Genomic DNA, 15,365 nt, shown 5'->3' on the forward strand with positions numbered 1-15,365 from the left:
TTGCCGTGTTGGCACTTTGAGAAAAGCTAGTGTTTTTTGGGGATCCTTTTGGGCACTCAATCTCTAAAAGGTTCGCCATCACTGCCCTACAGAATGTTATGCTAATTTCCACATGTGTGCGGTGGTGAAAGGTCCTCTTTAAAGGAAACCTACCACTTAGTATGGCAGGGGTAAGCTGTAAGTACCGAGCACCAGCTCAGGGTGAGCTGGTGCCGGTACTTACTTTCGATAGTGTTAAAACCGCGGTATCGCGGTTTTAACACTTTTTAAACTTTAGGGCAGAAGACACTTCGGCGCTGCGTGCGCACGATCGTGCGCGCGCCTCCATAGGAAATAGCGGAGATGTTGCGCACGCGCGGTCGCGCGCAGCGCCGAAGCCCCTTCTGCCCTAAAGTTTAAAAAGTGTTAAAACCGCGATACTGCGGTTTTAACACTAACGAAAGTAAGTACCGGCACCAGCTCACCCTGAGCTGGTGCTCGGTACTTACAGCTTACCCCTGCCATACTAAGTGGTAGGTTTCCTTTAATTCATATGGCACAAATATGTTCTGCTGCCAGGACATAGATAACTGATCAAATAAAATAACATTGCTTAAATCCTTGGCTAAAAGTAGAAGGGAAAAATTAGAGAAAAAAAAAAGAAAATCCTAAAGTGACCACAAGGTCATGTTTTCCCACAACCCATTTGGAGTGAAAAGATGGTGCTGACACAATGCCATTTCATGGCATTGGTAGAAATCAGCTACGAGAAAAATACTAATCTTTCTTTGGATAAATTTACCCTTCTAAAAGTTTTAATAGAATAGAGAGATCATTGCTCAGTTGCAGTATAGTTTATTTTTCTATTAGCTCCTTGTTCTATGTTAAAACATAAAGAACATTTCTGCTTCACGCACAAGCAATTCTATTTGTATGTTGTGGAATATTATAAATCACACAGTACCAAAGCATCCATCCAAGGTTGGCTCAACTGTTCTGCACCACACAAACTAAAAAGAATTTCTCCCAAAAAAAGCTCTAACAGTGCAGTGCAATCAAGTGAAGTCATCTGAGCATATATTAAATAAATATATAAAGGGACACAAGGAGCGTAGCACATAGCATTATGCTGTGGCAGAAAAGGGGACAGAGATGAAATGAAAGGAGGCCAGCTTATGGTGCAAACTCATCTTAAAACAACACAACACGGACGGCTGATCAGCTAAAGAGGCTTAAATCTAGAGGCCGTTGAGCCATCTGGAAAGGGATCAGTGTTGTCCTCTGCTTCCCAGCTAACCATTTCTACAGAGATCTGTGCCAAAGGTTTAAAGCATCCCCTCCCATCCCATCATCACTAAGCTGCATCATGCGGATTGTAAAGCCTAAAAAAATGAGACAACTACAAAGTAAAAACTCTCTTTATACCAAATATATGGACACATGTTCCTATAGCATGAGGGCTTTACTCTTTATCAGGGACCAGTGCACATCACTGTTTTAAATGGGATATTCTCAAACTCCCTGTATTACCACAAAATAAAAATATATACCGTATTCATTTGGTAATAAGTTATTCTACACAGATCCGCTGTTTGAGAAAGGCAGCTTTATTACAAGCTCACGTGAATCAAAGCTATATGAAACTTACCATGGACCTGTTTCCTGATGTCTTTCAGTGGGTCAATCCATGTCTAAAATGGAAGAGATTGATACGGATTTAGAATTATTAATAATTTTATTACATAGAGAAAAAAATTACCATTAAATTATCCAATCCTGGAGAAGCCATGAGAGCTTTCAAAGGGGGTTTGCAACCCAGCTCTTGAGCGTAAAATGTTCAAGATCTAGGAGTTGTTTCAGCAGCCAGTGCACCACCCCATTTACTTCTATGGGCTCATGCTCACATTCATGGCTTTCAAGTCTCCGTGCATGGGCTGACTGCCCAAGCTGTGGTAGAGCAGATCCTATTCCTGCCCAAATTTGCATCCTGTGCAGTTTATTACTCACTTGCAATGACAGTCCACAGGAGCGTGGTATGTAGCGCAAGGAATTGCATTTGTCATGTCCAGGAAGTCTTTTACATTGCTGGTGAAGCACTCTTTAAACTATTTACATTACAAATGAATGTTGGAGGTGAAGCACACAAGCAGCCAATGGGGGAGATTTATTAATCTATCGTAGTTTGCAGTAAAAAAAAACTGTCTGCACCACATTCATACAGGGTTATAGACAGGTTTTTGTCTCTTCTATGACTAGCCTGACAAAAGGGGTGTAACCTAGGAAAAGGGGGCTGTGGCATCAAGGCAAAAAACAGAACAGAATTGTGTCCTAGTTTTCTAGCGTAAAGTAAGCGATAGGAGGTGCAGAGTACAACTTGACAGTCTTGTGCTGAATGATAAATCTGTCCTAGTACAAGACGCTTTTATAAATATTGTGCAGAACAAGAGACTGTCTAACCTTAGTACATTTTTTAGAAATCTGCCCATTGTGTCATCAGCATACGAAATCGATTCACACGGCACCTACCACAAACTCCACCTCCCCCCAAAAAACAAAAACACTTCCTGAAGTTGCAAAACATGCCCATGTATAGGTTCTGCTCAGAGTTTTGCTCACATACAGATCCATGAAAACCACAGCCGTGCTGGAAAAATTGTGCTCCAATGTTCTGCTGATGAAAAAGGCCAGCACACTCCTGGGGGCAAGCTTGATGACATGGCCAAACACCAAACCATAGAGAGTAACGGGAGAGTATGTAATGTCTATGCATCACATGACCACACCATGGTTCCAAATTAAGAGCCATTTTTGGCAACTACTGTACAAAACAAGTTTGCTGTAGTGCATAGTCCATTTTCCTTTCGGTGTGATAAGATTTCTTTGTATTTCTTATTTAAAGTAATTTGACGTCATTTACGTTTTGAATGGATACAGAAAATGTATGTTCAGTAGATTCTCTATCCTTTAGATTATTTTGGTTTAGACCAAGTAAAACAATAGGCACTGCATTTTAAATACAGTTGGGTTTAATCCAGCAGACAACCTTTGACCGTGCGAAAACTAAGCAGGCATTTTAGACAGTACAATGTAATGCAATTAAAACAATATCAATAAAACGCATATGTTATAAGACCGTTGCAAATCAAAGAAATGTATCGAGGGGAAGCACTATCCATTTTTCTAGAAGTTACGGAAATTGAAGCGATTTATAGGGGTCTTAACGAATCTCAATAATCAACATTAAATGTCTCAGCATGATTATTTGACATTAAAAATAAAACAAATGCATCAAGATGTAGCAGGAGGTCTGTATCTGTTAATCAAAGGCTACTGAAGCTGAGCAGAGCTATACAGACAGAAGGGGTCTCTGTGCCGGCTGCAGAAGGGCGGTCAACCGTTTGCAAGCTCATCCTGTGTAGATTAATTTGGTGGACAATGATGTCTGAAAGGAAGTACTGGTGAGAGCTAATTAAAGGACACTGACTCTCTGCAAAACCAGACAATGAATGAACAAAGAAAATGCTACTCAGAGAATCACTGTTTATACAGGAGTGGAACATAATGTCACCCAAAAAGACTTAGCTCATGAATCCTCCAGGATTAATCTTTGGCTTGCACCATAGAATTATGTGTTATTCTCAACTCTCTCTTACCTTGTTAGTTGGGGATTCCCATATTGCAAGGCCAAAATAATCCTCCTCAAGAATGTTCAAGTGACTACAAACTTTCTTAAATATATCTTGCCCTTTGGCATGTTTCTAAAAGAAACAAAATAAAAACAGTTTATAAATTTCAGGAAATACATTGCCATGTTCACTGTATTTAAGAAACATCGTTCACCACTCACAAGGCACTAACAGGTCACTAATCTAACCTCACTATTGTAAACTGTACCTCATGAACAAAGGCCACCGCAATTCACCAAGACAAAGCTGCATATACATGTATTAAAGGGCAGAGAAGCTTTGGCTCACAATAGGAGTGAGGGCCAACTTAAAAGGAAATCACCCACATACATAACATAAAAAAAAACCTATTAATATGCACCCCTGCTCCTCTTCACTTTGATCCTGGCGCTCTCTGTTGTCCAAGCTTGACACGCCAGGATCACCTAGAATACAAACTTATAATTAGCAGCATGGAGCGTGGGGACAAAATGTCCGGTGCTCCGGGCTGCGAACTATTCACACCCCTCTCCCATGCTGGGAGAATGGGAGAGTGAGGTAACATCACACCTATTAAATAGTTTTTTTTATGTTATGTACATGGTTCTTTTCCTTTAAAAAAATAATTTCTGAAACATAGAAATGGCTTTAAACATAAAAGAAAGGTGTCCTCCCCCCTTCCTTTCTTACTGCATTTAACACTGTCTAAATAATCTTCACCTCCATACTCACACAGGCAGCAGAAGTTCTTAAACTTTCTTACTTCCTTAAAGATCGTGACCAGATAATTTACAGAACTAAATAGATCAGTGAAATATTCTCCTAGTCTTTAAAGAGTTATTCTTTAGATTCCCCTCCTAATCAACTATGTAAGGGACTTGAGAAGAGTTTTCAGAATGACTGCGTACTGCATGAAAAAAGAAGAGCAAAAAATAACAACACAGGGAAGTGGTTTGCTTTAATAAAGTAGATAATAAAACTTTATTAAAGTTTACTGTTGTATTTGACAGAGAAACTAGAAATGCATTGTTCAATGGTTCCTGTCAAAAGGTTAGATTGCCAATATAGCTATCATATAAAGGGTACTTCGATTTACTGGTGTATCACCTGAACATTATACTGTACTGGTTTCTACAGTGGATACGGTTCTATTAACTGTATACAATGCTGCACATCAGAATAACAGGTCTGAGTCACATACATTTCATTAAAAGGAACCTGTCACATGGGAAATGTAGCCTGATCTGCGGGCAGCACGAAATAGCGCAGAAGGAACAGAGATGGTTAGATATAGACTTACACAGAGAAAGTTAAAAAAAAAATTATATACATTTTTTTGGTGCACCTTTAACATGTCCTGTGTGACACACTTCTGTCGGAATGTCGACCGGGACGCCCATTTAGGTCCAGAAATTTGTGTCACATGAAGAATAGTGTAGCCGCGACACAAAATGGTTGCGTGTGACACAAATTCCTGTGAAAGCAGTTTGCACTGAAAAGAATGTGCAAGGTCCAACAGAAAACTGGGGCACGCACCTTAATAAATGTGGGCCAATGTATCTTTGTGGTTTCTATGCTGTGAATGAGGTGGTCTCATCACTCACTGGCTTCTCTATTATACAGCCACCAGGTAAAAGGGCTGCTTACTGAGGAAGGGGACCAGGTGTTTTTGTGTCTGAGGAGGGGGAAGCATATTGAGGGGAGGGGGGGTTCTGTGTGATGAGGGGGGGGGGACTGCACCTGGGGGAGGGGTTTGCTTTGTGAGATCTGTGGGGCTTGCTGTGTGAGGGGCGTAGCTGTCTAAGTATATCCTTTTATATAGGGGGCAGTATTATAGTAGATATATTTTGGTACATGGGACAGTATTCTATTAGTTATATTCTTGTACATAGGAGTAGTAAAATAGTATTAGATGTATCATGTAGCCATTGCTAAGGCTAGTTACAAGGATTTTGTAGTTATGATTGGGGTGGGGGGCTGGACGTGTCAATTTTCCCCTCAGGCCCAGTACTGGGGTCCATCAGAGCCCCTAAGTGTAGTCAACCAGTTATTCACAATTATTATCTTCTGCAATGGGCTCTTCAGGGAACTGCGGAGCTGTACTGAAGCTGCACTGCACATAGACAGCCCCGCCACCACAGTTCTTGTACAGTTATCTATGTGCTGGCCCAGCTAAGACTGCAAGAGCCCCCCAAAGTATTATTGCCTGATCTAGAGGGGGTCTCCATTTTTATTATTCACTTTGGACAATTTCCATCATTATTAGCAGTGATTTATGGGGTGTACTGTGCGGATCGATAAAAGTTTTGAACCCCTGTCATAGAGTAAGGCTTGTTACGGATGGTATCACTGTACTTCATGGCATTATAAATAGCAGAGACAAATTAATAAGTGATACAAGTTTTTTATCCTGAAAAACAGTTTGTTATATTTAAGTTATTATGGAGGAAAAAAACAGGTGTGGAGACTACACAGAGATTAGAGGGAGGTGTAATCCTGACTTTGGCGCAAAATAACAGTTACAATAAAACTAATGAAATAGCATAGATGTAAACCTGTCAGGCATTAAGAGTCCAACAAGCAAACTCAAAGAATGACAGCTGTATTTGGAATATGTATATACAGATAATAGGCATTCACTGCGTACAACAGCCTATTGGACTCCAAAGCCTCTCATGAACAGATATTCAGTAAATACATTATACTGGATCTTCATTAATTAGACTATAAACCAAGCTCCTCGCTGTGGTAAACAAGTTAAGAGGCTGATTTTAAGCATTAAACCAAACAATATTACAAAATGTACTTGTTAGAATTTGTGTGCAGCAAACATAGTAATGATGTAACAATAAGCCACCTTGAACCATAAAGAGTTAACACAGAGTGAAAAGGCTAACATTGTGAGCACACTCTATATTCCCACAACCTGTAAGGCTCTATTCTTTTTATAAAGAAACCAAAGTGAACCATCAAATACTTACGCAGCTTCAATGCCAGATACCCATGGGACCTAAATCCAAACATGAAGTCCTTTATTTATTTCCCTTAATGTGATCAAACACCAAATACGGATATATAATTTGAATTTGCCAGAAAATAGGTAATCTATTGCATACAAAAAGTGAATCTCAGCAAAATAACTTCATAAATGTCTAATAAATTAATACGAATTTACAAATTGACAACTAGGCAAATGTCTAATGGAGTGCCATGTGTAAAATTTGAAACACAAAAATGGAAAAGAGAGCTGATGTTAAGGACTTCCATGCGGTAGTGTGGTCAGTCTGGGGAAAGTGTGCATCATATACTGTCCTTGCTTCCCTGCTAAACGGAAACTCAGCGAAGAAGGTATCCCTTGCATCATATATATTGATATGATGAAAGGAATCCCGTTCTCAGCAGTGTGGTCAGCCTTTGCACAGTCCATGATCACTGGCTGATCATCAATAGAGGAAAACAGCCCTAAGGGTGAAGACACACATGGCGTTTTTAGCCCGTTTTTGGGCCGTTTTTAGTTAGTGCGTTTTCAGATTGTTAAAACCGCATGCGTTAAAAAAAGGCATGCGTTTTTGACAGGTTTCAGCAATTATCTTAATTCAAACTGGTAAAAAACGCATGCGTTTTCAAAAAACGCACTAACTAAAAACGCCATGTGTGTCTTCACCCTAAGGTGTTCATAGTGTCTGAATAGACACATAGAATCTCCATCTCTAACTCTTTTCTTCCACAGAACAGACCTCCCAACATGAAAGATGGTGTATAATAGCAAAAAACAATGAATTTGGTGTGCGAGTCAGGCTAAGTACACATTAGAACCATTGCGTATCACACGGCCGTGTGGAGAAGAAAGCCGAGCAACCGCGCCACAAATCCAGCCAAATATAGGACATGTCCTATATTTTGCAGCGTGGCAAAACATTGTGTGGTTTGGGGCTGTGATCTGGCCTCAAATTGTGTGGCCAGATCACAGCCCCAATACGGTTGTGTGCACGTAGGCTCAATGGGGGACATTTACTTTGGCATTTCTGCCAGTTTTGTGGCGCTCTCACCACATGTTCTGCTCTCAGACCTATTTATTAGCTGGCGGCGCCAGAAAAAATGACTTTTTCCGTCTGCTCCGACTCTTCTCCGAAAAGGGGCGTGGCTTTGGCGGAGTGGAAACTCAGACACAATTAATATGTGTCGCAGCCCTTTTTGGGCGCTGTAAACTGGCGGAAAGTAGACCAAAAGAAAACTGGTCTAGCAGGGACACAAATCAGTGCTATTGCACTGTTGCCTGTTCTCTGACTGTAGGACACATTTCTGGTGCTCGGGACAGATTTTGGTCCCAGGGACAGAAAATGGTCTCGGCGCCAGAAATGTCTCTGCACAGCTACACAATATTAAATGTGTATCTTCTTTCCCAGAGCAGGTCGGTAATAAAGCCAATGCAGACACCGACACTTTATGTAAATGTCCCCCATTTTGTCTTTTGACTCATTTCCGCCTGTGTACTGCTAAACAGTTCTTTGTAAAAAATTACACTTGAACTGATATATCAATATTCATTTATTAAATCTGAAATTTTTGCAAAATGTGAAATACTCAAAAAGTGTTAAATACTACATCCATTGGTGTATATAAAATGAGAATTTGTAATCAAGCTCTTCTTGCATTGAAAAAAATAAATAAATATAATATATATATGCGGATGGAGAATAACCATAACTTTCAGACTGTCTTTTGCTCTTCTGAAAACATACTGTTCTTTTAAGTAGACACAAATCAGCATTTTCTAAAATGAGGACAAAAAACAAAAAAAATAATATGCTCCTCAATACTGAAAAGAAGCACCTGCCTTCTCCATCTGCCTGAAGGGTAGCAGCTGGATTGCCAGGGGATATTAAGGACTAAATAGCTTGCATTTTTATTTAACCTCTCTCATTTTCCACATCTTGGAGACAGAAATTAATTGAGACAGTTGGAATACTGAGTAGTAAGAGACACAAAACTCAAAAGAAAAAAAAAACAGGGAGAAATGCTATGAAAAAAAATCACAATGTGCTACAACAAAAATGTACAGAAAACAGCAAAAACAAGAAACAGATTAGTAAATGGATGGACAGCTGTTGCTTGACTTAAAGGGATTTGCAGCCTCCACAAGCCATAACTAAACAAATCATTTGGCCATCAGAAACATTTAGACATGAGAATTATCGGGGCAGGAAGCGGCACCTAACTCTTATATGCAGAATGAGCTAACAATCTGATTTCCAAGCGGTAATTGTACTGTTGGAAGGAGAAGTAAATGTGAGGGTATGATGAGCACATCAAGACATAAGGAAAGCAATGGAGCTCCAAGTACAAAAGGTCATGGAGATCTCAAACATTAACTGAGGCAATGTTTTCTTGTGCCTATCCTGTTGGAAATCCTTTGTGTGTGTTAAAATTTAAAAAAAACAGAAAAAAAAAAATCCGAAACATAATAATTCCATGCTGGATATATCAAAGTATTCTAATAAACAAAACAATGTGATCATTTTTGTCAGTATTTCAGAAAACCAAGTAAAAAATGTACTGAAAGGAAGTATCACCGATTATCTTGTATCGAACAAATGTGTCTAACATTATATAAAAAAAAAAAAAAAAAAACACATTTGGAAAAAAGTCTTTAAAATTAGTTTGCAATTACACAGAACTATAGATAGACGATAAGTACGTTCAGAAATATACATATAATGTGACCAGTGAATGCTCTTACCTCCAACTCACATTCATACACTGTATCATCAAGCAGCATAACTTTACAACGCATTTTGCCGGATCTCCTAACCACTTTTTGAGGACTCTTAACTTCTTCAGTTTTTGTGAGCTTTTGTTCAGAGTCCACGTCAACTGTGTCCTCTTCGTCCTCTGGATTTGCTTCTGCGTCTTGATCGTCTTTTCTATCTTCCTGCGCAGGCTAAAAGTGTAGAAATTAAATCATGTAACCCATTAGTACTGCACCAGTTCAAATTAACACCACATAGAGTGTGGTCACACATGTTTTTGTATGTACACAATGATTGGCTTTAGACCCGGGCACTTGCATTACATGACCACACCCTTAATGAAACTGTGGCCTAAGTTAGACAAATCCTATTTTCTTGGAGGGGTTGAAAAATGGTAGGAATGTTGGGAGAAGTGTATCTTTCTAAAAGGGGACTATGTTGAAAAATAAGAAATTTTTTTTTTAGAAAAAATGGTGTCTTCATTTCTAACACGGGTACTTATTGAACCGCCCTCGCACGGATGGTAGACTCCAATAACCGTGTATTTCTCAGACTGCCAATGACGTCACTCGGCAGTCTAAAAATCTTCCCGAGATTTTCCTTGCAGCCAGCTCGATAAGAGTGTAGCTGCACAAGGAAATTCTCAGTATGTATGCGGTGACGTCACCGGCAGTCTGAGCGAAACACGGGCAGGACCCGGTTACAAGGGGCATAAATTAATTATCAGCCGCCAGAGCCCAGAGGCACTGACCTCACTTGCATGTTTTATATAGTCTTTTTTTTCCATAATTCAGCATAAGATATAGTAAAAATGGCTTAGGAAACCAGAACCAAAAGAACAAATAGGTAAGTTATAGGAGTCTACCATCAGTATGTCTGATGCTAGATATCCAAACCTACAAAACCTATATCCTCTAAGTAACTCGGGGACTGCCTGTATATAATTTTATATTTATTACCTATTAGATAAAGCATGGGTACAATCTTACTACCACGACATAGTCTGACTCTTTAGTACTATGTGTTAACATGGGAAGTGGTAGCAGCTGCTATGGCACCAGCCCGCCATCTGACCTGACACACTAATGAATGGTGGATGTGCACCATAATATACATATTCTGCTGCACATTCTACAACATAATGGGGGTCATTTACTAAGGGCCCGATTCGCGGTTTCCCGATGTGTTACCCGAATATTTCGGATTTGCGCCGATTTTCCCTGTATTGCCCCGGGATTTTGGCGCACACAATCGGATTGTGGCGCATCGGCGCCGGCATGCAAGCGATGGAAATCGGGGGGCGTGGCCGAACGGAAACCCGACAGATTCGGAGAAACCGCCGCATTTAAAAAAAAAAAAAAAATGTCGCGGGACACGCACTTACCTTCACCAAGTATAGGATCGTAAACTCTGACAGGCCTCGGCAGACTTCAGCGTAGCAGCGACACCTGGTGGACGTCGGAGGAACAGCCTCGGTGAATCGCCGGAAGACCCGAATCCACCGCAGAGAACGCGCCGCTGGATCGCGAATGGGCCGGGTAAGTAAATCTGCCCCAATATATGTGACAGTGCACATAGTCCACATTACACGGCATGAATTACCAGCTCAAATAAGACATGTCAGAGGAGAGAGAACGGCAAGACTAGGGATCTCTTATCTTTAATTCTTGCCATGTACTTCCCCCCCCATGTGGTCAACAGCTACTGGGACAGATCTGTGTAAGTGTATAAACCTGTGTGCATAAATATATAAATGTGTTTAAGAGTGTATGAATGTATGAGTATACAAATATATAGATTTCCTGAGGGGGGTAAGGGGACCCAATTCGGAAGTCTGCTATGGGGCCATGTCTCTCCTAGTTACGCCCCTACAAGTCAACTACATGCATTTCTCGCATCCAATCCTTTCTCAATCCGGAGTCTACAAAAGAGCTAGTTATTATCTCCCCCTTACTGCAATATTCTTCTCTGTGGTCTCCCAGCTAACTCTCCAACAACGCTCCAATCAAACCCTAAGGCTATATTCACACTGCCGTTGCCCGCCCGTACCGTACCGTAGCGGGCAACGGCAGTGTACGGGGAGAGGAGGAGGAGGTGAGCGCAGCTCACCTCCGCCCCTCTCCATAGCGATACATTGCGCACGGCCCCGTATTACGGGAAAAGATAGGACAGGTCCTATCTTTTTCCCGGGTACGGAACGGTACGGTGCCGCACGTGTGCGGCACCGTACCGCTCCCGTAGGGTGCCGTGCGCCCATAGAAGTGTATGGGGGACGTATATCGGCCGTATATACGTCGGCCGTATATACGTCCTCCATACGTTCATGTGAATGTAGCCTAACCCAGTGATGGCGAACCTATTGCACTGGTGCCAGAGGTGGCACTCAGAGCCCTTTCTGTGGGCACCTGGGCCATCGCCCCAGCACACCAGACAAGACTCAAAGAATCTTCCTGCAGTTCCAAGCATCTTAAAAGATGCTGTTTTCAGTCATATTTTGATACTAACTTCGCTACTTGGGACTGTAGGAAGAGGGAGAATTAGACAGGGTCGAATTATTTTTGGAGGATCTCCTGCTGGCCCCAGGATTCTCTGTGTACAGAGGGACACTGGAAAGAAGCTAAAATGATGAAAATTTTCCATCTTTCTACTGTGTTGCTGCCCTCAGGAGGCCAATATGATTGAAAGTTGTTGAACAGGGAGCAATAAGTTACTGCTTTAATTTTTGATTGGCACCTCGCGATAAATAAGCAGGGTTTTGGGTTGCAGTTTGGGGACTCGGCCTCTAAAAGGTTCGCCATCACTGCCCTAACCCTAACCCTAAATTCAGTTTCATAAATTTAGCAAGACTAACAAAACTGTCCACAACCTGTCCCCTCTATAAATCTCTGAACTAATCATCCAATACTGACCCACAAGTAATCTCTGCTCATCAAAGGGCCTTCTTCAATCTATTACCATGTGCTCTTCTCACAACAGTCTCCAGGATTCCTTCTGTGCATCCCCCATACTCTGGAACTCTATCAAAATGCGCAAGACTGTCCTCAACTTTCCAAACCTTTAACTGTAACCTGAAAACGCATATGAGTTGGATCTACAAGTCGTAATGAATTCACTGCTCTGCTCCCTCACCTTGTGTCTCCATCTTTTCTCCTTCTAGATTGTGAGCCCTCACGGGCAGGGTCCTCCTCCCACTTGTTCCAAATCTCTGTAGTTTCTGAATTTGCACTTGTCTTTATGTAATGTATGTGAATCCCTTATTGATTTTACAGCACTATGGAAGTAACAGTGCTCTAAAAATGTATAAATACTACTACTGTTACTACTACATCACCTGGGTTTCTGCACTGCTCAGAGAATGTAGATCAAGAGATGGGTCGGTTCGCAATTCAGGTTCTGGAGCTGCAATCGGAGCCTTCAGGAACACTTCATCATCCAAATTCTCCCCCAAACCTTCATCCAATTCCTTTTGGTCAGCAATTCCTTTTTCTGAAGGAGACACCAAGTCTTTGTCCTCCTCGGTCACCTGAGATTTTGGTCTTTTGAGAAATGAGGAGAAAAGCCTTGACAAACGCTTGCCTTCAGAGTTGCGGTCTTTGTTTTTGCGGGTACCAGGTGATGCAGTTGAATTAGAATCCTGAGTTTCCACAATCTCCTGTTTATTCTCGGTGCTCGTTTCCTCCGGGATACTCTTGCTTGCCCCTTCTTCCTCTTGCTCCTTCCCTTCTGGCTTTTGGTCCTGGGGAGGACTTTCCGCCTCAGCAACTACACTTTTCTCTGTTGTCATTTTTATACTGTAAAAAGATTAAAAGCAATCATTTAGGAGATAAAAAAGGTCAAGCCTTAGTTTGTGCGCAAAGAGAGATTTCAACTTTGCAAAATAAGCACATTCCTTTCCAGATGAATGTTTATCAGTAACAAAGAGAAGCCCTCAACAGTCTTGTAGCACTGAAAGGTTGATGAAAACCCAACCTAACCTGTCAAAAAAATAGCTCTGTGTCAATGGCATAAATGAGTGACCACCAAAGAAACCCATGAATGTGGTTGGAAACGACCGCTTACTATACAAGCTGAAGACAAAGCACTAAATCTTGTACAGTGTATTCTATGTATGAAACAAAAACCAGTGTCTGAACATATCTATTAAATTCACTAAAAAGAAAAACAAACAAATTCATTAGAAGGTTGGATAATATTTCCAAGGCCTATAGTAGGACAAAAGGTAAGAAATCGGTGTATAGTTCCTCTCTTTCTTAAGTCTCATGCACAGTGTGTTATTTCGTAAGAAGCTGTAACACAACATCAATTGAGGCTTGTGATGCATTTACTATTCATCTAAATTTAATAAGTGGCACATCAATTGCCAAATACCAGAATAGCGATGCACATTTATCTTAACCTCTTTATGACCTGGCCCGTTTTTGTGTTTCCATTTTTGACTCCCTATCTTCAAAAATCTATAACTTTATTTTTCCATGCAAGAAGCTTTGTGAGGGCTTGTTTTCCTGCGTAACAAATCATAGTGTCGGTATTTAAATGGGTTGGCCACTTTCAGTAAAAAAAATTATATTATTTGTGTAATGAAAAGTTATACAATTTTTCATTATACCTTCTGTATTAAATTTTTCTAGATGTTCTAGATTACTGCTTGTATCCTTCTATAGAAAGTTTCTCTATTCACTTCCAGTGGATATAATTTGTCCATGGACATGCAGCATGAGCAGACAGAAGATGGCACCTGCGCTAGAAAATTCAATACTGTGGTGCAGCAAATCTAGTCCAACTATTAGGAGGTACAAAGTACAACTCACTTCTACTGCACCAGATTATTCATCCAACATCAGACAGTGCAGGTCTACTCTACTCACATAATGCATCTCCCTCTATGCAACCAAAATGAGAGTCCAGTAAAACTAACCTCAGACTTATTGCAGTTCTTAGCAACATCGATTCATCTGCTGAAGACGGCTCCTGACATAACCCAATACCCTAAAGTCTTAGATTGAGAAGTCAATTTTTCATTCTTAATAGCTCTTTTTTGTTTATAGGAGCAGAACAATGAAGACACACTTGAACAAAGATTAACGGGCAAGAAAAAAACGCTGTTTACTTTGATACTGAGAAACCATCTTCACAGTTTGGAGAACTAGGTTTACATCTGCTGCATCTTTATCTTTAATGATCTAACCCAACTACTACTTTTAAGTTTAAGAGTTTTGGGGAAAATATATATGGAAGGAGAAATAAAATGGTAAAACAAGCATGAAATTAGTTTTCAATACAAATTTCCTGTATTGTCCAGATAGAGGACTGTCCACACCCTGACAAAGTAGAGACCAATCTTCCAACTATAAAAAAAAAGTATGGCTACAGTTATGTTGGCACATTAAAGTATATTTTTAATGTCCAAGACCTCTTCATAAGTTCCTTTCCTATCCCTCTACACATATGAGCGTTTCTGCACATATGAGTGGAGGAGATTTATCAATCTATCTAAACCAGAAAACTAGAGTTATGTGCAGCACACCACATTTATTGAAGGTTTTGGGCCCATTTTAGAAAGTTTTCTGACTTGTCTGAAAAAGAGTTGGGTCCTCAGTAACCTCTATGCATTTTACATGTCCAAAACAAGTGACCCCACGTGAGTCCAATAACACTAACCCCACACTTATTTCAGTTCTTAGCAACATGGCAAAAAACAATGAATGACAAGATTACTAATTTAATGAAAACCACCAAAAAATCTAAATATATATTTAAAAAAAAAAAAAAAAAAAAAAAGAAGCATACAAAGAATTGATGTGCTAAAAATAGCTGCGGAAGAAAAATCTAGGAAGCTTACTCAATTATTTATAAACCTACAAATATCCAAGGCTAGCAATACCATCGCACCAGACATGAACAGCCTGCTGCAAGAAGTAGCTCTGCATAACTATTTCATTGTGGTTAAAATAACTATAATGCATAAATAAAT

General features: G+C 40.4%; 1 protein-coding gene across 12 annotated transcripts in view; it reads right to left on the reverse strand.

Annotated features, from left to right (window-relative positions):
- LOC140118694 (protein 4.1-like) overlaps positions 1-15,365 on the reverse strand; it is a 105,570-nt gene that overhangs the window by 51,339 nt on the left and 38,866 nt on the right. For all 12 annotated transcript variants that reach the window (XM_072136909.1, XM_072136903.1, XM_072136910.1 and 9 more), the window contains exons 2-5: positions 12,726-13,185; positions 9,385-9,585; positions 3,633-3,737; positions 1,628-1,670 (exon numbers count right to left, since the gene is read on the reverse strand). In XM_072136909.1, the coding sequence (XP_071993010.1) occupies positions 1,628-1,670; positions 3,633-3,737; positions 9,385-9,585; positions 12,726-13,185 (809 nt within the window). The remainder of the gene's footprint in view (positions 1-1,627; positions 1,671-3,632; positions 3,738-9,384; positions 9,586-12,725; positions 13,186-15,365) is intronic.

This window comes from Engystomops pustulosus, chromosome 2, assembly GCF_040894005.1.
Source record: "Engystomops pustulosus chromosome 2, aEngPut4.maternal, whole genome shotgun sequence".
Taxonomy (NCBI): Eukaryota; Metazoa; Chordata; class Amphibia; order Anura; family Leptodactylidae; genus Engystomops; species Engystomops pustulosus.